Source organism: Oryctolagus cuniculus, chromosome 13, assembly GCF_964237555.1.
Source record: "Oryctolagus cuniculus chromosome 13, mOryCun1.1, whole genome shotgun sequence".
Lineage (NCBI taxonomy): Eukaryota > Metazoa > Chordata > Mammalia > Lagomorpha > Leporidae > Oryctolagus > Oryctolagus cuniculus.
Window position 1 is genome coordinate 2,365,583 of NC_091444.1, and position 21,009 is coordinate 2,386,591.

Consider the following 21,009-nt stretch of genomic DNA (forward strand, 5'->3'; position numbering starts at 1 on the left):
TGTATATATATTTTTCTCTTTTAAAGATCGATTTATTTGAAAGGTGGAGTTAGGAGGAGAGACAGAGAGATCTTCCATCTGCTGGCTCATTCCCTAAATGGCCAAATCAGCCAGGGCTGTCAGGAGCCTGAAAATCCATCTGGGTCTCCGATGTGGGTGGCAGGGACCCAAGCACTCGGGCCATAACTAGCTGCTTTCCTAGGCATATTAGCAGGAGGCTGGATTTGAAGTGGAGCAGGTAGGACACCAACCATCGCCCATGTGGGATGCTGGCATCACAGGCAAGCAGCTTAATCTGCAGTGCCGTCCCCTATGCTGCTTTCAGAGTCACAAGTAAAAGGCAACATTTTAGGTACAGGGAATTCTAATTAGATCGACATACTTAAGACCAAAACTACAAAGCAGTGCTGCTGCCCATCTTTGGCTCTTGACAGGCTAAGGAGCAAGTGAGTCTCACTGGATTCTGAGAAGTGAAGAGATTTCCCCAGAATTTAAATATAAAGCTGATCTCCCAACAGGTTTTGAGTTGGCAGTCACCATTTTTGGGGAAAGTTGAACATTATTAGTTAAGTGCAATTTTATCTTTGGAAGGGGGAAATAGAATATTTACTGGTATTATCAAAACTAAGACTAACAAAAATACTCTGTCAGCCGCTCATGACCTGAGTTCATAAATTATGGTATACATTAAAGTCATGAGACATTTCTGTTTTGTTACAAATAAGGCAGTGACAAACCATGACTCGTTCCTAGCTGTTTTGAGGTGAGCTGTCAAGTCTGCCCTTTCATTCTTCCTGCTGCTCACAGAGATCATTTTGGTTCCAGGGATGTGTTTTTTCGATTCTCCAAATACTCCTTCAGAGTGTCCTTCACCAGGAGATGCCTTTGCTCTGTAGGCATCCGAGTAAGAACATCCAGTGGCCTGGCCTGTCTTCCGCCCAAACAGACCGTGGAGGTTGGTCCAGTCTTTTGCTTGCCTCCCTTTTCCACAGTGTGGCACTATGCACATTGCTGAACAAAAATCATCCCTTTGTCAGCATCACCCATTTTTAATTTGCTCTTTTATCGCTTGTGCTGTACAGGTCTGCACTCAAAAGCTGCATGTCCTGCTCTCTCCCTCTTAGGCTTTATTTATTTATTTTTTAAGGTTTATTTATTTATTTGAAAGAATTACAGAGAGAGAGGGAAAAACAGAGATCGTCCATCTGCTGATTCACTCCTCAAATGGCTGCAAAGGCCAGGGCTGGGCCATGCTGAAGCCAGGAGCCAGGGGCTGCGTCTGGGTCTCCATGTGGGTGAAGGGACCCAAGCACTTGGTCCACCCTCCACTGAATTCTCAGGTACATTCGCAGGGAGCTGGGTGGGAAGTAGAGCAGGAAGGACTCCAGCCAGTGCCCATGTGGGAAGCTGGCACTGTAGGCTGTGGCTTTACCCGCTAGGCCACAGTGCCAGCCCCCTCTCGTGCTTTAGATGGGCTTATAGTGGATGATCTGTATGTACCTTGTGTGCATATGTCCAAAAGGGAATTCCGGTTCAGGTTTTTATCCCTACAAATTGGATAATGCATATAATTTGCTGTCCTTTTTTAAATTTAACATTTGATTTGCTATGGGAAAATATAGATAGCATGAAATTTTGCCCTTTCAGAGTGTGCAGTTCCTGGGGTTAAGTACCTTCTGTTCTTGTGCACCCGTCACCACTCCAGAACTTTTCATCATCCCAAGTGAGACTTCCCGTCCTTCTCATGGTGGCTGTCTGTGACTGTTTCCTAAACTGTTGAACTCAACTGGCTTCTTTCCCTTCCTTCCTAAGATTTTTTTATTTATTTGAAAGGCAGAGTTACAGAGACGCATAGGCAGAAGAGAGAGAGAGAGAGAGAGAGGGAGGGAGGGAATGGTCTTCCATCTGCTGGTTCACTCCCCAGATGGCCACAACAGCTGGAGTTGCGCTGATTCAAAGCCAGGAACCTGGAGCTTCTTCTGGGTCTCCCACATGGCTGCAGGGGCCCAAGCACTTGGACCATCTTCCACTGCTTTCCCAGGCCATAGCAGAGAGCTGGATCAGAAGTGGAGCAGCCAGGACCGAACCATGTCCATATGGGTTGCTGGCACTGCAGGTGGCGGCTTTACCAGCTATTCCACAGCGCCCCCCCCCTTTTTTTTAAAGATTTATATATTTGTTTGAATGCCAGAGGAGGGAGGGAGAGTGAGAGTGAGAGAGAGAGAGAGAATATGAATGAAAGAGAAAGAGATCTTCCGTCTACCGGTTCATTCTTCAAATGACCCTGATAGCCAGGGCTGGGCCAGGCTGAAGCCAGAAGCCAGGCGTTCTTTGTGTCTCCCTGTGGTGGCAGGGAACCAAGCACTTGGATCATCATTTGCTGCCTCTGAGGCTCATTAGCAGGGAGCTGGATTGGAAGCAGAGCAGTCAGTACTCAGCCATCCCTTTAGTATGGGATGTGGTGTCCCAAGTTGTGGCTTAACCTGCTGTACCTTGTTGCCCCTCCCCAACTGTTTGTTGTTATGAGCAGTTAGCTTCTAATGTGGGTGGGCAGAGGGACAGAAGGAAATGAGGCTGCTGGTGAGATACCCAGCACTGGACCTGGAGCCTTGGAGAAAGACCAAATTTGGGCCAGCAAAGAAGTGTGTGTGGCGGGTGAGTTGAGGAGCTGACTTAGCAATGGTAGCTAAATATGTAGATTTTAACTGTTAGTGATGCTTTAGAAATCTTGAAAACATTTATTTTCTCTGTAACAATAACTTAATTATAGAGAGCCTAGAAAACATTACGTTTGTTACTTGTATTCAAAAACTTAATTAAGACTGGGTAATGGAGATTTGGCAAATCACCTTTGAATGGCTCCTCTGTATTCTGTAACAAATATATAATCTAATTAAGAATTGATTGTATAATCTTTTTAAATAAAGAAGCTATTAGGTTACCAAATGTAATTTAGATGGGTATTCCAGATGTTTAACACAATGACAAGTTTTCCAATAAAGAACACGTGTCTTTAGAAGCTCAAAGGAATTAATGTATGTTGTGCAGCTGTAGTTTTAGATTACACTGCTGGAAGTGGGTTTTATGCAGTGATAGTTACTGTGGGCGCTGTGAGGATGGCAGTTGGATTGCTTACTCAGAATTTAGTATTGCCCCCTGGTTTGCCAGGTCTTAGTAAATTTCACACATCTAGCACCTGTATCCTGTAAGCACTGTTTTTTAAAAAAATGCTCGGCTGCATGCTCATTCTATAATATAAGAGGAAAAGATAAATGCTAAAAGAGGGGCCGGGACTGGGGATGTGGCCAGCGCTCCCCCAGGCTGAGAGGGGTGAGAGCAGTCTCCTAGAGCCTGAGGAGTCAGCCAGGCCCTGCCAGCGCCTTGGGCTCAGCCCCGGCCCCGGGATACTGGATGAGGCCGCCTCACCTCCAGAACTGTGAGAGACCTCGTGTTGTGGTAACACGGCAGCCACGGAAAATTGCGGCACTCCTGTAACCCCGTTTATCTGAAGTCTTTTTCTCTTTGGGGCGTATAATACACAGCTTGTTTCAGATACTCTGAAGAGACCAGGCACCTTTTACAGTTAAAGCAACTGATAAACATGTTTATGCACAGAACTCTTGAGAATTTAGCTCAAATAAGTTATACCAGAAGTTCCTCTTTTGAGAAAAACGCTTCATCCAGTGTGGAAGCGCCCTTTTGTCTGCCCTCCTATAGCTATTCTAATAAAGTCACCCCAAATTTTACAACTTAGTGCCAACTCTTTTGCCTGTATACCTGCCATTTCACAGGATTCCTCTTTCTACTGTAGAAAGTATACACTGGATGCTCTTATCCAAGAACTGCTCGGTCACCATACCCAGCATATGCCAGGATCTCGCCTGAGGCTTGGGTTTATTGAGTAAAAAGGCCATGAAGGTTCCCTGTGCTCTCATCTCCTTGCTTGTTGGGCAGCAGCGTATCTATGTTATTGTCACCTCTTCCGCTCCCCCAACAAAGACTGTGGGGGGATGGGAGGATGATCCAGAAAACATTTTTTTAAAGATTTATTTATTTGAGAGGCAGAGTTACAGAGAAAGAGGTCTTCCATCTGCTGGTTCACTCCTCAAATGGCCACAATGGCCAGAGCTGGGCTGAAGCCAGGAGCCAGGAGCTTCTTCTTCTTCTTCTTCTTCTTCTTTTTTTTTTTTTTTTTTTAAGATTTATTTTATTTATTTAAAAGAGTTACAGAGAGATCTAGAGACACAAAGAGAGGTCTTCCATCTGCTGGTTCACTCCCCAGATGGCTGCAACACCCGAAGCTGCGCTGATCTGAAGCCAGGAGCCAGGAGCTTCTTCCGAGTCTCCCACGTGGTTGCAAGGGCCCAAGCACTTGGGCCATCTTCTACTGCTTTCCCAGGCCAGTGCAGAGAGCTTGATTGGAAGTGGAGCAGCCAGGACTCGAACCAGCAACCATATGGGATGCCGGCACTGCAGGTGGAGGCTTAACCTACTATGCCACAGCGCTGGCCCCCCAAAAAAAGTTTTATAAAGAATCCACAAATTTCTGATGAGATATGAGTGAGATACACCACAAACATATCCCAGGTTTGTTCATTTTAGATTCTAGGAACTACATTTATGTTTTTAGCCATGTACAGGCTGCTAACAGCAGACTACTAACAAATCTGTCCCTCTTGGCAGTTTTTGTTTATTATAGAATAAGACTTAAATGAGTGGACTGGAATCAGCCTACTCACCACCAAAGATTCTGGTATGTCTTTTCAATATTTTCTTCTTGAAGATAAATTTTATTCATTTTGAAAGATGATTAATGTAAAATTCTTGATAATTTTTTTCTAGTATTTTGCATGTTGCGGGCTAAGAAATGAGTGCTTTTTAAAAAGTGAATTAAAGGGGGTGAAATTCAGTTTTATGACTGTCATTTATGGAATGTACCGGGCACTTGTGTGAACATCTCATTCAGCTTTTCCACTAACCCTGAAAGTTTCTGCAGATAAAAAACCAAAAAAGCCACGAGCGTGAGTGCTTGCCTGTGAATCAGAGCTGGTGATGCAGAGCTGGGACGCCCTTCTGAAGACCGCCATCCTCTATCGGGTGCTTTATCTGTTGTACCGTAAAATAAAGGCATCCCTAAAATAAAGTTCTAGCCTTTACTCTTGAGGAGTTTATGGTTTACAGGGTCTGCTTTTTCCTTGAAGTTCTTAGGAGCAGACGGGTGGCCCAGTCAGGGGCTGACGAGTCTCGGTGTCACAGGAACCTGATTCTTTGCCCCACCTCGCCTCCTCAGACATGACTGAGATTTTTTCATCCTCCCCTCAACCAGTTGAAGAATTACAGCTTAGAGGTGGGATAGACATGTTATTTCAGGGAGCTTCTACAGTACTGTGTTGGCCAGTCACTATAAAATGAGTGTTTACATAGAAACAGTGGTTAGGCCCCTAGATTAGTCTTTTTTTTTTTTTTTTTTTTTTTTTTTTTTTTTAACAGGCAGAGTGGACAGTAAGAGAGAGAGACAGAGAGAAAGGTCTTTCTTTTGCCATTGGTTTACCCTCCAATGGCCGCCATGGCTGGCGCGCTGCGGCCGGCGCACCACGCTGATCCGAAGCCAGGAGCCAGGTGCTACTCCTGGTCTCCCATGGGGTGCAGGGCCCAAAGACCTGGACCATCCTCCACTGCACTCCCGAGCCATAGCAGAGAGCTGGCCTGGAAGAGGGGCAACCGGGACAGAATCCGGTGCCCCGACCGGGACTAGAACCTGGGGTGCCCGCGCCGCAGTGGGAGGATTAGCCTAGTGAGCCGCAGCTCCTGCCACCTAGATTAGTCTTCAAAAGATTAACCTGTAATGTAACTGAACTATGACATAAATAGAAGTTTTCAGACAGCTCAGACAACACTGCTGCTGCTTAATTTGTCTTTTAAAAAAGATTTGTTTGAAAGGCAGAGGGAGAGAGAGAACGCTTCCGTCTGCCGACCCAGTTCCCAGATGGTCACAACAGCTGGGGCTGGGCCAGGCAGAAGCCAGGAACCTCATCGTGGTCTCCCACATGGGTGGCAGGGCCCCAAGTACTTGAGCCATCATCGCATTCCATTTCCACGCTTGCTGGCAGGAAGCTGGATTGGAAGCAGGGTAGTCAGGGTTACAGGCAGCACTCAGCACCACAGCTGTGATTTAACCCGCTGCACTGTAGCGGCTTTTTTTTTTTTTTTTTTTTTTTTGAGATTTATTTTATTTATTTGAAAGGCAGAGTTACAGAGAGAGAGATGGAGAGACAGAAATCTTCCCGTCCACTGGTTCACTCCCCTAATGGCTGGGGCTGGGCCAGGCCAAAGCCAGAGTCAGGAGTTTCATCCTGTTTCCCACATGGGTGGCAGGGTCCCAGCTGCTGAGCTGTCCTCTGCTGCCTTTCCCAGGCACGTGAGCAGGGAGCTGGATCGGAAGTGGAGCAACTGGAACTCGAAGAGGCACCCGTAAGGAGCCGGCCCCACTTCATGTATTTTTAATGGAAAAACTTAAAATGAAAATTTTGGTTTCTCATTGGAGACTTAAAGTACTTTTGTACTGAAAAAATAGTTTTTGTATTCATTTTCAACAGTTTGGACTCTTAAAGCAAAGGTTAAAGGAGTCTATGTGCTTGATATGTTTCTGATAGCTCTAGTTTACCCTGGAAATTATCCTGGAAGTAGGTAGCTGTACAGTTTCTGGAGCAGGGACAGCTTATTACAGCAGTAACCTATCAAAATTTTTGCTCAGGACGAGGAGGTCAGGAACCAGAAAACACTGTCTGGGAACTCAGGGGCAGTCTGCAGAGATCTCACGGGAAAATGCAGGTTAAGGAAGAACTCCGCATGGACTTTGATACTTTTTTTGCTGCAGAATAAACATCTCTTAATTCCATTTCTCCACAAACTTTTTTTTTTTTTTTTTTTTTTTTTTTTGACTGATAGAGACAGAGAGAAAGAAAGGTCTTCCTTCCTTTGGTTCACCCCCCCAATGGCTGCTACGCCCAGAGCTACGCCGATCTGAAGCCAGGACCCAGGTGCTTCCTCCTGGTCTCCCATGGGGTGCAGGGCCCAAGCACTTGGGCCATCCTCCACTGCCTTCCCGGGCCTGGAAGAGGAGCAACTGGGACTAGAACCCGGCGCCCATATGGGATGCTGGCGCCGCAGGTGGAGGATTAACGAAGTGCGCTACAGCGCTGGCCCTCTCCACTCCTCTCCTGAGAGAGCAAGATAGATCTTTGCTCCCTATCTTTGAGAATGGGTAGGGGGAGCCTAACTTCTTAATCTTTGGAATGTAAATGAATGTTTAGGGGAGGAGATCAGACAAGTCTCAGGGTCTGCAACTCTGGGAATGTCTCTGCCATCTGGGGTTCATCCCCCCTGAAGTGTACACACCCACTATCAGTTTCCTTAGCCTTAGGTATGTAAGGCTCTACAGGAGGGAGATTGTTTGCGCAGAAATCTCTGACAGTGCACAAACAAAAGAATATTTTCTGTTCACATAGAAGATAGATTAAATGTTAATCCTCTTACCTTTCCCTGTTTGTGTGGTTGGTTTTAGTACCAAATTGATTTGACGGAATTGTACACATGAAAGAACTGAAGTGGAGGTTTTGGTACAACTCAGAGGAAAGATGAAGGTGACCTCGGTGTTTTTGCCACGCTTGGTGACCATGGCATCAGCCTATGGCCATGGGGATGTCAGCTGAAGGCTTAGTTGTTGGTATCGCTGTCTCTGCGTGCTTGTCAAAGAGCTGACCCGGTGCCCAGATTGGAGGGCTCAGTCGTGTGTGCGTGGTCATCCAGTGAAGTCATAGTGGGGGTGTTGTTGGCGGCCAGCCTGCAGTTTCCTCTGCGAGGACATGTCCATCACCCTCAGCCCGCTGTTTGTCCTCAGGGGCGGATTTCTTGACGTCCAACAATTCTCTAACTTCCTGGACACTTTTGACACTAACTACCCAGAGTTGGCACCAGACCCCAAAGATGGGCTCAGACCCACAGGACTTCCTACTGCAGACACTGTTTGCAGCTGGCCACACATTGAAGATTGCCACTCTCCAGTTTCAGGCTTGGTCATCTGTAGTAAGGCTCACAGAACCCAGGAAGGCACGCTCCTTAGATTTAGCAGTTTATCTCAAAGGGTAGTTCAGCAGATACAGAGGTGTGTAGGGTAAAATCGGGAGTGATCCCGAGTACAGAAGGGTTGGTGGGGAGTTGGGGTGCATCACCCTTGACCCTGATGCTCTGCGAATTCAGTCACCTAGGACTTTCATGGAGCTTTCATTCCACAAGCGTGATTGATAAACATCATTGGCCATTGGTGTTTACCTCCGCCTCCCACCTCCTTCCCATCCCTGGAGGTGGGGGAAGGAGGGGTAAGACTTCCAGCCCTCTGGGGTGGGCATTGTGGTACAGCAGGGTTAAGCAACTGCATCCTGTATCTGAGTGCTTGTGTGAGTCCTGGCTACTGTGCACTTCTAGTCCAGCTTCCTGCTAATGGGTCTGGGAGGCCATGGGAGGCTCAAGTACTTGGGCCCCTGCCACCCACAAGGGAGACCTAGGTGGAGTTTCTGGCTTTTGGCCCTGGCTGTTTATGGCATTTGGGGAGTGAACCAGAGGATGGAAGATCTCTCTGTGTGTCTCCCTCTTTCTGTCACTCTGCCTTTCAAATAAATAGCATTTTTTTCCCCTCAAACTTGTAATTACACAGTTGCTTCCAAGGATCCAATAAGAGTCACCTAATCAGTATAAACTGTGGTGTATTTGAAAGGGACTTATGGATAAGAAGAGGTTCTTCTTACCCCTATTGGGAAATTCCTTGGGCTTTAGAAGCCAGGAACCAGGGACTAAGACCAAATTTAGGAGAATATAGGTTTATTATCCCCATCTGAAATGCTTGGGACCAGAAATTTCTCAGATTTTGGAATATTTGCATGTATGTAATGAATGGTTCTCCCACATGGGTACAGGGGCCCAAGGACTTGGGCCATCTTCTACTACTATCCCAGGCCATAGCAGAGAGCTGGATGGGAAGTGGAGCAGCCTGGACTAGAACTGGCACCCATATGGGATGCTGGTGCTTCAGGCCAGGGCTTTAACCCACTGCGCCACAGCACTGGTCCCAAGGAGACAAGTTTTTCTAACCATAAGCAGTAATGCAGTACAGCCCATCCAGGGCTTGAAAGTCCTCCTTTGATCTTCTTGTCGTCGTCGTCTTTTTTTTTTTTTTTTTTTTTTTTTTTACGATTTTATTTATTTATTTGAGAGGTAGAGTTACAGAGACAGGCTGAGAGAGAGAATCATCCTTTCACCCATCCACTGGTTCACTCCCTAAATGGCCTCACCGGCTGGAGCTGAGCTGATCTGAAGTCAGGAGCCCCTTCCGGTTTGCCCACACGGGTGCAGGGGCTCAAACACCTGGGCCATCTAACACTGCTTTCCCAGGCCACAGCAGAGAGCTGGATTGGAAGTGGAGCGGCTGGGACATCAGCTGGCTCCCCTATCGGATTCCAGGACCACAGGTGGAGACTTAGCCCAGTATGCCACGGTGCCGGCCCCTCCCCTTGTCTTAAATAGCTCTTTTTCCTCCCATTTATTGCCTCTGTAGCATTTAATAGTTTATATGCATACTTGTCTGTTACCTCCAGCACCTGTGTCAGTGTTTGAAGGCATGAATGAGAGGTGACCTTGGGAAAAGGAATAGGGACCTGTTACGTTAAACAGAATTGTTCTCTGGGCTGGCCTGTGGCCGAGTGGGTGAAGTCGCCACCTGCAGTGCTGGCATCCCATATGCGTACCAGTTTCTATCCTGGCTACTCCACTTCTGGTCCAGCTCCCTGCTAATGTGCCTGGAAAAGCAGTGGTGATGGCCCACGTGTTTGGGGCCTGCCCCCACGTGGGAGACCAGGATGAGGCGTGAGAGCCGAGGGTTTGCAGTCCCAGAAAGAACATTCTGGTCTTTGCCTGCAGCTGCCCCGAAGCTGGCAGTCTTGCTACTGCAGTTTCTCGTTCAGACTAGTGTTTACTTTTCATTTATACGTTCTCCCAAATTTGACTTCCTGCTTTGTGTGGAGCATTTCTGTTGTGTCAACAGAAGGACAGTTACCTTGCTGTGGCTGGGGATTTGGCCTGCAAAACTGTCCAGGCTCACCCCCCGCATCAGGCCCAGCAGACCAGACCAGGCCAAAATGGGGTCGCTGAGCTAACCGAACGTTGAAACGGGCAGTTTTCTAGTCAACCTGATAAGGACGTTCCTTCTGTTTTAACCCTATGAGGAAAGAACCGATTTTGCTGGCATTGTGGCGCAGTAGGTTAAGCTGCCAACTGAGATGCCAGTATCTCATGGGCACGGGTTCCTGTCCTGCCTGCTCCACTTCCAGTCCTGCTTCTTTTCAGTGGCCTGGGGAAAGCAGTAGAAGATGGCCCAAGGGCTTGGGCCCCTGCCACCCACATGGGAGACCAGAATGAAGTTCCTGGCTTCTCTCTGGCCCGGCCCTGGCTGTTTGAAGAGTGAACCTATGATTGAATGGAAGTATCTCTCTCTGTCTCTCTGTCTCTCTGTCTCTGCCTCTGCCTCCACTTCTGCCTCTACTAACTCTGCCTTTCAAATAAATAAGTAAATTTTTTTTGTTTCAAATCCCTCCTGTGAATAATTTTAATTATCTGAGAGATTGATTGTGTTGTGGTAGAAATAATGGCACATATGTCTATGGGGAACCTGACCATTTATATTTATAGATAGTTTACCTTAAACCCAACCAGCAGGAATTTAGATTCCAGAGTCATCCTCAGAGTAGCATGATTGGGTAACTTTTGGGTCTTTAAAAAAAAAAAAAGATTTATTTTGTTTATTTGAAAGACAGAGTTATAGAGAGAAGTAGAACCAGAGAGAGGGAGGTCTTCCATCTGCTGGTTCACTCCACAAAGGGCCCCAATGGCCAGAGCTGAGCTGATCTGAAGCCAGGAACCAGGAGCTTCCTCTGGATCTCCCACATGGGTGCAGGGGCCCAAGGACTTGGGCCATCCTCCACTGCTCTCCCAGGCTCATTAACAGGGAGCTGGACCGGAAGTGGACCAGCTGGGACTTGAATCAGTGCCCATATGGGATGCTGGCACTGCAAGCTGCGGCTTTAACCTGCTGCACCACAGCGCCGGCCCTGGGTCTTTGTTCTTCCCTCAACCTCCTTGTTTTGCTAATACGGATGGTACATCTTCAAGTTATTTAATGGCTTACTGTATCTGCAGTATTCTTAGAGGATCAAGACTCTTTTGATGCTTGTAGTTTGATAGTTTAATCTGAAATTAGTTTGAGTTTTATCAGTTTTCTAAGGTTCTTTGAACATTTTCACCTACAGGTTTGAGATTTCTAAATTTGCAATTTTCCCTTCCAATATTTTTGAAGTCTTGTATATTAAGAGAGGACAGAATTCTTTTTATATTAGTTTTGGTTCTGTTTTGTTTTTAAGCCAGTTTCTTAATGTCTCCTACTTATTATCCCATCCCTTATTAAATTGTAGCCTTAACCTTTATGAGGTGCGTAGGTGTAGATTTTTGGGGTTCATTTTGGGAATCCTTTGGGCTCGATCTGGATGTCCATTTCTCTGGCTGGCCAGGAATTTCAGTGTTTCTAAGCTTTCTGGGCCTCTTCTCCTTGTGGAACTTTGCTAGTGTTGTCCTGGTCCCCTACATAGTGTCACACAGAGTCCCTGGGCTTTCTTCACTTGCTTCAGTTCTTTTCTCTCACTGAATAATTTCCTGCGATATGTCTTCAGGCTTGCTGGTGGTTTCTTCCGTGAATTCCTCCCGTGCACTTCTCTGGTAGGACTTCAGCATCATGGTTTGCGTTTGGTAGTTTTTAGTGTTCTCTTTGTTAAAATTCTCATGTTCATGCGTTATTCTGATCTCGGTGAACATCTTCAGGGTTTTGGCTTCTCTGGCAGGTAAATCATATACCTCTGTTTCATTAGGGTCAGCATCTGGGGGTTTATCTTGTTTATTTGTTTGGAACCCTGTTTCTTCATTTTCCTTGATTCTGTGTCGATTTGTGCGCATCAGTCAAAATGCCGCCTTCCCCAGTCCTGGAGAAGACCTTACTAATCAGCCTGACCAGAGCTTCTGGGAGCTTCTACAACCTTTGTGCTGGCCCAGCTTGCTGTCCTTGCCCTTAGCAGCCTCTGGGAATCTCGAGTCCACCAAGTCCTGCCAGTGCTCTGGGACACAGACCACAGCCAACTGGCGTTCCCCAGAGAAGCTGGGGCCATGGTTTTTGACTCACTCGCCCTGTGCTGAGCCAGGGTCGACTGCCGGCCTGAGCCCCCATTTCTGCTGACGTGGTTCCCTGGGGGCGCTTAAGTCAGGCGGACAGAAGTCAGTCCTGTTGTAGCCTCAAGAAAAGCTGGGTCACTGAGCACACAGCGCGCGCTCTTCCTCTCCCAGGAGCTGCACGGATTCATCCTGACTGTGGTGCTGTGCACTTTATTTATTTATTTATTTTTAGGTTTATTTTATTTATTTGAAAGTCAGAGTTAAAGATGGAGTGGCAGAGGGAATCTTTCATTCGCTGGTTCACTCCCCAAAGGGCTGCAACAGCCAGGGCTGGGCCGACAGAAACCAGGAACCATGAGCTTCTTCTGGGTCTCCCCTATGGGTGCGAGGGCCCGAGCACTTGGGTGGTCCCCTGCTGCCTTTCCAGGCACACCAGCAGGGAGCTGGATGCGAAGTGGAGCAGCTGGGACTCGATGCCGGTGCCACAGGCCATGGTTTAACCTGCCACACCACAGTGCAGAGCCTGTGACAGTCTTCAGTCTTCTTCCAGCCGTCTGTGGCCGCTGTTAGCTCAGCTCTAAACTGTGCTTTAATTCCATTTACCCAGTTCACGGGTCAGCCTTCAGGAAAGGACGATTTCTGTGGGATGCTAAGGGACTAGTGATGGCAGTGCTGGGGGGACAGTACTGGCTACGCAAGGGGGCAGGGCTCAGCGGTTTCTTCTCTGCCTCTTGCGAGAGACTCTTTCGGGGTGCAGGTTTAAAGTCTAGAATTGCATTTTGAGGCCTCAGCGTATCAGTCTGACAAGGCTAGCCAGTGTGCTTTTGGTTCTTTTTAACAGGCAGAGTTAGTGAGAGAGAGAGACAGAGAGAAAGGTCTTTCTTCTGTTGGTTCACCCCCCAAATGGCCATTACAGCTGGCGCGCCACACCGATCTGAAACCAGGAGCCAGGTGCTTCTCCTGGTCTCCCATGGGGTGCAGGGCCCAAGCACTTGGGCCATCCTCCACTGCATTCCCGGGCCACAGCAGAGAGCTGGACTGAAGAGGAGCAACCGGGACAGAATCCGGCGCCCGACCAGGACTAGAACCCGGGGTGCCGGCGTTGCAGGTGAAGGATTAGCCTAGTGAGCCGCGGCGCCAGCCGGGTCTTTTTCTGCTTTCTTTCCGGAGCTGCCCTGTGTCTGACATGCCCCACATTCCCCGTAACAGCTGAGGTGACTGCAGATCGTCCTTGGAGGACCTGTGCCATGTAGCCCAGTAAGCACAGTAATTTAGGAAAATACTAGCAGTGCGTGTAGGCCACAGGCGTGCTGCCTGGAGAGATTTGTAGCTTTGACTTTGATTCACAGGGGAGAGCCACTGTGCTGGTAGGTGTCTAGTGATGCTTATGAAGTAGTGGCTAGGGCTTGATTGTCTAGTCAAGCTGATTATTAGTCTGGGAGTCTGGCCCCAGGGTGTAGGAACGAAGGGCGGGCTGTGTCTTCAGAAAGGCGTGGCGTGTTTCTTTTTCACCATCTACTGGACCGTCTCCTACAGCGGCTTATACGTAACCGGCACTCAGCTGTGTCAGCTCCACACCTGGCCTTCTTGCTCTCCGACTCAGTGAGGGGTGAGTGCTTTCCCAGAGTGATGATTTACCCCTTCTTTTTGTGTACCACTTGGAGGGCTGTCTGCCTTGTTCTGTCCAGTTAATGTCAGTCAGGGTTACTTTGTGTGAAAGAGTTAGAGAGGGCGAGGCATAGAGAGAAAGGTCTTTGTTTGCTGATTTACTCTCCAGATGGCTGTAACAGCCAGGGCTGCGCCAGGCTGGAGCCCGGAGCCTCATCCAGGTTTCTCACGTGGGTGCAGGGGCCCAACTACTCGGGCCATATTCTGCTGCTTTCCCAGAAGTGGAGCAGCCGAGACTGGAACCTGTGCCCTTAGGGACGCCAGCGCTGCAGGCCATGATGTCGCCCGCCGCCGTGCCACAGTGCTGCTCCCTGCTGGTTGCTCTCTTTTCTTCCACCTCCTACGCTGCTGCTGAGTTTCTGTGAAATTTTGATTGCATCTCCCTCCTGCTAAAACGTCATTGTCTTCCAAACACAAGCACGCCTGTCTGTCATCATACGTGTGATCTCTTCTTCCCGTTTGTACCCTGATTCTTCTGCAGTAATTTTGTACCTTATTAAGGCTTATGTCCTCTCTCCTGCAGCCTGTCCCGAGCCCTCACGTCCCCTGATCCTCCTCTAGCATCCGGGTCGTTCTGTCCATACTCCCTAGCTTTTACTTTTCCAGCTGTAGTTCATCTGTTCACATGCATTTCTTTCTAGACTAAGAATGCTGCGGCACGGACGGCAACTAGGAGTATGCAGATGCCTACACAGTATTTGGGTGGCTGGAGCGCCTTTGTTTTGCTACAGAAGAGTTTTATCTGTTGTCATCTTACCCAATATATGAGCGTACTTCAAAAAATTCATGCAAAATGGCACTTAAAGTTTATTTTTATGCCAGGACAGAGTTGGACTATGCAGAGTTGGCTGTGCTTAAGATTATAGAATTTTATTGATTTAGTAACAAGTTCTGTGATCTGAGTTTCAGGAAAATGTTTATTTAGGGTTAAGAGACCCTTGGACACACTGAATAATTAACTATTTTTGACATTGTTATGTACTTACTGTATGTCAGCTGTTGGGCATTCAGACATCAGTGATAATATCTTACTGCCAAGTAGTTCATATTTTTAAATGCAGATTCTAGAGCTTTCTCTCTCTCTCTTTTTTTTTTTGAGGACCCATTGCATAATTTATTTCTGTTATTCTCAAGATTAACAATTTCTGAAAATCACTTTTGAGATTTACTACCTGTTCGGCCTGCTGTGGCAGAGTCCCAGACCAAGGAAGAGCGGGCTCGGTCTGGTGAGGACTGTGCCTTCTGGTGAAGGGAGCAGCGGGTCTCTGTGCCTCACTCCCTAGGGAGGGGCCCTCCGCCTGCCCTGCTGGGGGCTTCGCTGTTGCATTAGGGATTCGGTTTTGCAGGGAAGATCATACTTCCCCTCTGAAGGTGCGGTAACTAAGTATCCTGAAATAAAGAGACCACAGGCGTGCAACATAGGAAAAGGCATTCAGGGTTGTTAACGGGCATATGCACAAGGAAGCCATACAAAATAATGAAGCTCAAAGAAGGGCCAGGTGGTTGAGGCTCGACTGCCTTCTTCACTGGGGAGACAGAGTGGGCGGCTTCGACAATTTCAGGGTAGCAAACATTTTCGGGGGAGAACTTGAGGCCAGAGAACAGATAGCTGGGGACAGAGTTCCTCTGGGCTGCCTCTCTGATAGGACTTAAATCTTCCTTGGTTGATGACGTTCCATGAAGAGTTGCAGGCAGCTGTCTTCCTCTTCGGCCGAGAGGGTTTTTAGGTGGATGAGGGACCTCAGGGGAATGCTCGCCCCCCCACCCCACCTGCCCCCCCAGGTGCTCTCAGTTTGACGTCCTGTTATTTCCTGAGCCCCAGCCATCTCAGCGTGAGTTTGGGGTTAGAGGGCAACGTGTGCATTCAGATCCTTGTTCTTCCTGTGCTAATACTAAAACTGTTTCTGTCTCCTCTTTATCGCTAGCCATGTCTCAGGCTGTGCAGACAAATGGAACTCAGCCATTAAGCAAGACATGGGAACTCAGTTTGTATGAACTACAACGAACACCTCAGGTAACGGAAGGATGGCGTAGGGCATATGAGACATGCACACTGGGTCAGTGGGCATTGGTGCCGCTTTAGAGCCAGGGAGGGTGCGTGGCGATGGAGAAGGGGGCAGGACTCAGCATCACTTCAGCAGGAGAGGTGTGTCTTAGGTTCTACTTTGTAGAGAGGCGTTTTTAGACACGTAAGATGCCATGTGGTCTCACTGTGTGCTAACGAGCTGAAGAAACTGACCCCTGTGTGTGGAAAGACAGAGGTTTTGAGCTGTAAAGTTGATTTTAAAATCCTATTACATTATTTATAAATAAGAGAATACTTTTATTGGATCTTAAATTATCTTAGTGGGAGTATGAAATATAATTTATAAAAATGGTATAATTTTTTAAAAAAGATATATTTATAAGGCAGAGTTACACAGAGGGAAACAGAGAGAGAATGAGAATGAGAGTGAATCTCTCCTGTCCACTGGTTCACTCTCCAAATGGTTGCAGTATTTGGTACTGGGCCAGGCCGAAGCCATGAGCTTCTTCCAGATCTCGCATATGGGTGCGAGGGCCAAAGCACTTGGGCCATTTTCTGCTGGCACATTAGTAGGCAGCTGGATTGGAAGCAGAGCCGCTGAGACTTGAACCAGAGCCCATTTGGGATGCTTGCATTGCAGGCAGAGGCTTAACTTGGTGCACCACCAAGACAGCCCCCAAAATGGTATAATTTTTATATGGAAGAATTCTTAGAGTTCATTTAGTCCCAGTGTCCTCATTTTGCAGGTAAGAAAACAATATTAAGTAATCATTTAGAGTCACATAATGAATTATTAAAGATTAGAACTTGGGAAAATGGCTGTAAATTCAGTGTCTTTTTACAAAGATTATACCAAGCTAATTTTCCAGTTAGTGTCTTTTTTTTTGTTTTTGTTTTAAATTTATTTATTTATTTGAAAGTCAGAGTTACACAGAGAGAGAAAGAGAGGCAGAGAGAGAGGTCTTCCATCTGCTGATTCACTCCCCAGTTGGCCTTAGCGGCTGGAGCTGTGCTGATCTGAAGCCAGGAGCCAGGAGCTTCTTCTGGGTCTCCCATGTGGGTGCAGGGGCCCGGGGAACTGCTTCTACTGCTTTCTCAGGCCATAGCAGAGAGCTGGATCGGAAATGGAGCAGCCGGGACTCCAACCGGCACCCATATGGAATGCCAGTACTGTAGGTGGCAGCTTTACCTGCTATGCCACAGCACCAGCCCCAACCACTTGGTATCTTTAAAATATATAGTAGATTATCTTTAGTGTTCATATAACAACATTTATATAACGCAGTGGTGATGGGGTTGAGCTAAGTTAGGGAAGATTATAGCAAAAATAAGATTGGTGAGTTGAAAAGGGGGCTGGGTGACAAGTACATTGATGTTCTTTTTTTTGCCATCTTCAATAATTTGTTTGACCTTATCTTTAAAAAAATTAAGTGGTATTTAATTTTAAAGTGACTTTTTTCCAGGAGGCAATAACAGATGGCTTGGAAATCGTGGTATCGCCCAGAAGTCTCCATAGCGAGTTGATGTGTCCGATCTGTTTGGACATGCTGAAGAACACCATGACCACCAAGGAGTGCTTGCACCGTTTCTGCGCGGACTGCATCATCACGGCCCTGAGAAGCGGGTGGGTTAAGTGCGGCGTGCCAGGTGCTTAGCCCGCAACAGTGCCCCCGGGATGGGAGGAGCACCTTCTTCATATGGATCTGACTGAGAACTGGAACTTTCTAAAGTCTAGGTTCAGTCCCTGAGGAATCTTTATTTTGAAACAGTTTGGCTTTATGTAATTTTAGAAGCTTTATACGGGATGAGTGTTTGTTTTGAGGAAATTATGAAACCATGCTTTTCCAACCTAAACACATAAAATAACATCCTTTTGAAAATGCTGTTTCAAGAAAAGAATTGAATGGCATAGGGAAATTTTTTAAAAAAGATTTATTTATTTATTTGAAAGAGTTACACAGAGCAGAGGCAGAGAGAGAGAGAAAGAGAAAGTCTTCCATCTGATGTTCATTCCCCTATTGGCTGCAATGGCCGGAGTTGTGCTGATCTGAAGCCAGGAGCCAGGAGCTTCTTCTAGGTCTCCCACGTGGGTGCAGGGGCCCAAGGACTTGGGCCATCTTCCAGTGCTTTCCCAGGCCATAGCAGAGAGCTGGATTGGAAGTGGAGCAGCCAGGACTCCAGCCGGCGCCCATATGGGATGTTGGCGTTTCAGGCCAGGGTGTTAACCTGCTGCGCCATAATGCTGGCCCCAAGGCCGGGGGGGAATTTAACGTAGGAAAAAAAATCTGGGTTTGTATTTCTTAAACAATCATACAAATTATTGAGAAGTATTCAGAAGTATTTTGGTAAGTATCTAGAGTGTCTAAGATTTCCAAAATCTTGCTTATCTACTTGTCAGATTTTTAAGGAAATTGGGGTTAATCAGCTTAAATTCCTGTGACTTATTTGTATAAGAAAACTGGGTATTCTTGTCTTTAGCCAAAGATGGCATTGTTTACTTTTCTTTCTTTCTCCTGCTTTTATTTAGCAACAAAGAATGTCCCACCTGTCGGAAAAAGCTAGTTTCCAAAAGATCACTCAGGCCAGATCCGAACTTTGATGCTCTCATCAGCAAAATTTATCCGAGTCGTGATGAGTATGAAGCGCATCAGGAGAGAGTCTTAGCCAGGATCAACAAGCACAACAATCAGCAAGCCCTGAGTCACAGCATCGAGGAGGGACTGAAGATCCAGGCCATGAACAGGTGCGTGCGGAAGAGCCCGCGAGGGCACTGCTCTTGTGACCCTTCAGTAGATACTGGAGGTAACTTTTGGAAAAATGAGACTTGAACAGAGTTGTGCACGATTACCTTTTCGAGCAGGTGTACCATACACTTCCGGGAATAGCAGGGATTCCACGTGGGAGGCCAGAGTTTGCTCTGTACCTGCTTCTCTTCACACACTGCCATTCTGTTTTTTCCTCTCCCTTTGGAGCAAAGAGTTTGCTGTGTTTATATCTGATTCTTTCCTTTTTTTCTTTAAATTTGAAAGGCAAAGAGTCAGAGGCAGATACACAGAGGTCTTCCAGCCCTGGTTCACACTCCAGATGCCCACAGTAGTCGAGGCTGAGCTGGGCCAAAGCCAAGGAGCCTGGAACTTGATAAATGCCTGAGCCACCAGCTGCTGCTTCCCGTGTGTGCATTAGCAGGAAACTGGAATCAGAAGCGGAGCCGGCTGTGAGAGGCAGGCATCCCGCACAGCTTTTTAACAACTGCACCAAATGTCTCCTCTTCCCATTCTGTTTTGAACCCCCTCCAGTGAGACTTCGGCCCTCTCCACACCATTGTCGACCTTTGTCAAGGTTATCCCTGATTGCCACACTGTGCAACTGAGGCAGATTCTCGGACTGCATCTTTCTTAGCAGCATTTCTAACAATTTCTCCTTCTTCTTTGAATAGTTTTTTTTACTTAGTTTTAGCTAAGTGAACCATATTCATGGTTCCCTTTGTATGGCATTAATTATTTAAAAAAATTTTTTTTTATTTATTTGACAAATGTTAGACAGTGTGAGAGAGAGAGAGAGACAGAGAGAAAGGTCTTCCTTCCGTTGGTTCACCCCCCAAATGGCCATTATGGCCGGAGCTGCGCCATAAGCGAGGCTCCTCCGAAGCCAGGAGCCAGGTGCTTCTCCTGGTCTCCCATGCAGGTGCAGGGCCCAAGCACTTGGGCCATCCTCCACTGCACTGCCAGGCCACAGCAGAGAGCTGGACTGGAAGAGGAGCAACCGGGACAGAATCCGGCGCCCATATGGGATGCCGGCGCCGCAGGCGGAGGATTAACCAAGTGAGCCATGGTGCCGGCCCTGGCATTAATTATTTTATAGGTTTTATTTCAATTTCCTTAACTGTTCAGGTGCAGTGCCTCAGTTCAGGGATGAGTTTTTCTTTCCCTCTCTCTTTTTTTTATTTATTTTTATTTATTTTTTATTTATTTATTTATTTATTTATTTATTTTTGACAGGCAGAGTGGACAGTGAGAGAGAGAGACAGAGAAAGGTCTTCCTTTGCCGTTGGTTCACCCTCCAATGGCCGCCGTGGCCGGCGCGCTGCGGCCGGTGCACCGCGCTGATCCGATGGCAGGAGCCAGGTGCTTCTGGTCTCCCATGGGATGCAGGACCCAAGTACTTGGGCCATCCTCCACTGCACTTCCCTGGCCACAGCAGAGAGCTGGCCTGGAAAAGGGGCAACCGGGACAGAATCCGGTGCCCCGGCCGGACTAGAACCCGGTGTGCCGGCGCCGCAAGGCGGAGGATTAGCCTAGTGAGCCGCGATGCCGGCCTATTTTTAAATTTATTTTATTTATGTATTTGAAAGGCAGAGTTACACAGAGGCAGAGATAGAGAGGTCTTCCCATCTGCTGGCCCACTCCCGAAAAGGCCGCAATGGTGGGAACTGGGCCGATCTGAAGCCAGGAGCCAGGAGCTTCTTCTGGGTCTCCCACGTGGGTGTAGGGGCCCAAGGACCTGGGCCATCTTCTACTGCTCTCCCAGGCCATAGCAGAGACCTGGATTGGAAGTGTAACAGCCAGGTCTTGAACCGTTGCCCATATGGGATATTGGCACTGCAGGTGATGGCTTTACCCACTATGCCAAAGGCTGGCCCCTTTTTTCTGCTTTAGTAGCCTGTCTCCACATGGTCTCTTTTCCTGCCTTTAATCATCTCCATGCTGACAATTTCCTAGAGCCATCTCTTGGATATCTGATGAGCACCTTAAACATAGTGTACTCAGGTTCTTACCCATGCTTCTCTTTATTCCTGTCTTGCCATTGATGGCAACTCCATTATTCTGCTTGCTTAAGCCAAGAGTTGGATTCACCCTTAAGTCTTTCTCTGGTTCCTCATATTACAGTCTGTGAATAAATAAGCATTTTTAGCTTTCCCTGTGGTATATCGAGATTACTCCAGGACATCACTGTACTTTGACCAGTAGGCTCCCAACTGGTCTTTATCTGTATAGAATTTACATTGGAAGGATTTTAATGATTATTTAGTGTAGTCTTTCATCAAGAGC

General features: G+C 47.3%; 2 protein-coding genes and 1 long non-coding RNA gene across 8 annotated transcripts in view; 2 read left to right on the forward strand and 1 right to left on the reverse strand.

Annotated features, from left to right (window-relative positions):
* Positions 1–21,009, forward strand: part of RNF2 (ring finger protein 2) — a 45,002-nt gene that overhangs the window by 15,581 nt on the left and 8,412 nt on the right. For 3 of the 6 annotated variants that reach the window (XM_070055055.1, XM_051821049.2, XM_008249917.4), the window contains exons 2-4: positions 15,861–15,949; positions 17,425–17,585; positions 18,489–18,704. In XM_070055055.1, the coding sequence (XP_069911156.1) occupies positions 15,863–15,949; positions 17,425–17,585; positions 18,489–18,704 (464 nt within the window). In that variant the 5' untranslated portion in view covers positions 15,861–15,862. Of the gene's footprint in view, positions 1–825; positions 956–4,703; positions 4,754–9,224; positions 13,877–15,860; positions 15,950–17,424; positions 17,586–18,488; positions 18,705–21,009 lie in introns of those variants that run through there. The other 3 variants (XM_002722443.5, XM_070055054.1, XM_070055056.1) reach the window with 3 other exon arrangements.
* LOC138844910 (uncharacterized) lies at positions 4,457–4,756 on the forward strand. Its single transcript, XR_011381324.1, has 2 exons — positions 4,457–4,587; positions 4,684–4,756. It is a non-coding gene; the product is annotated as an uncharacterized lncRNA (long non-coding RNA).
* TRMT1L (tRNA methyltransferase 1 like) overlaps positions 17,879–21,009 on the reverse strand; it is a 50,244-nt gene continuing 47,113 nt past the window's right edge. Inside the window, exon 17 of the mRNA XM_051821040.2 lies at positions 17,879–19,151. The gene's annotated coding sequence lies outside the window, so the exon portion shown is untranslated. The remainder of the gene's footprint in view (positions 19,152–21,009) is intronic.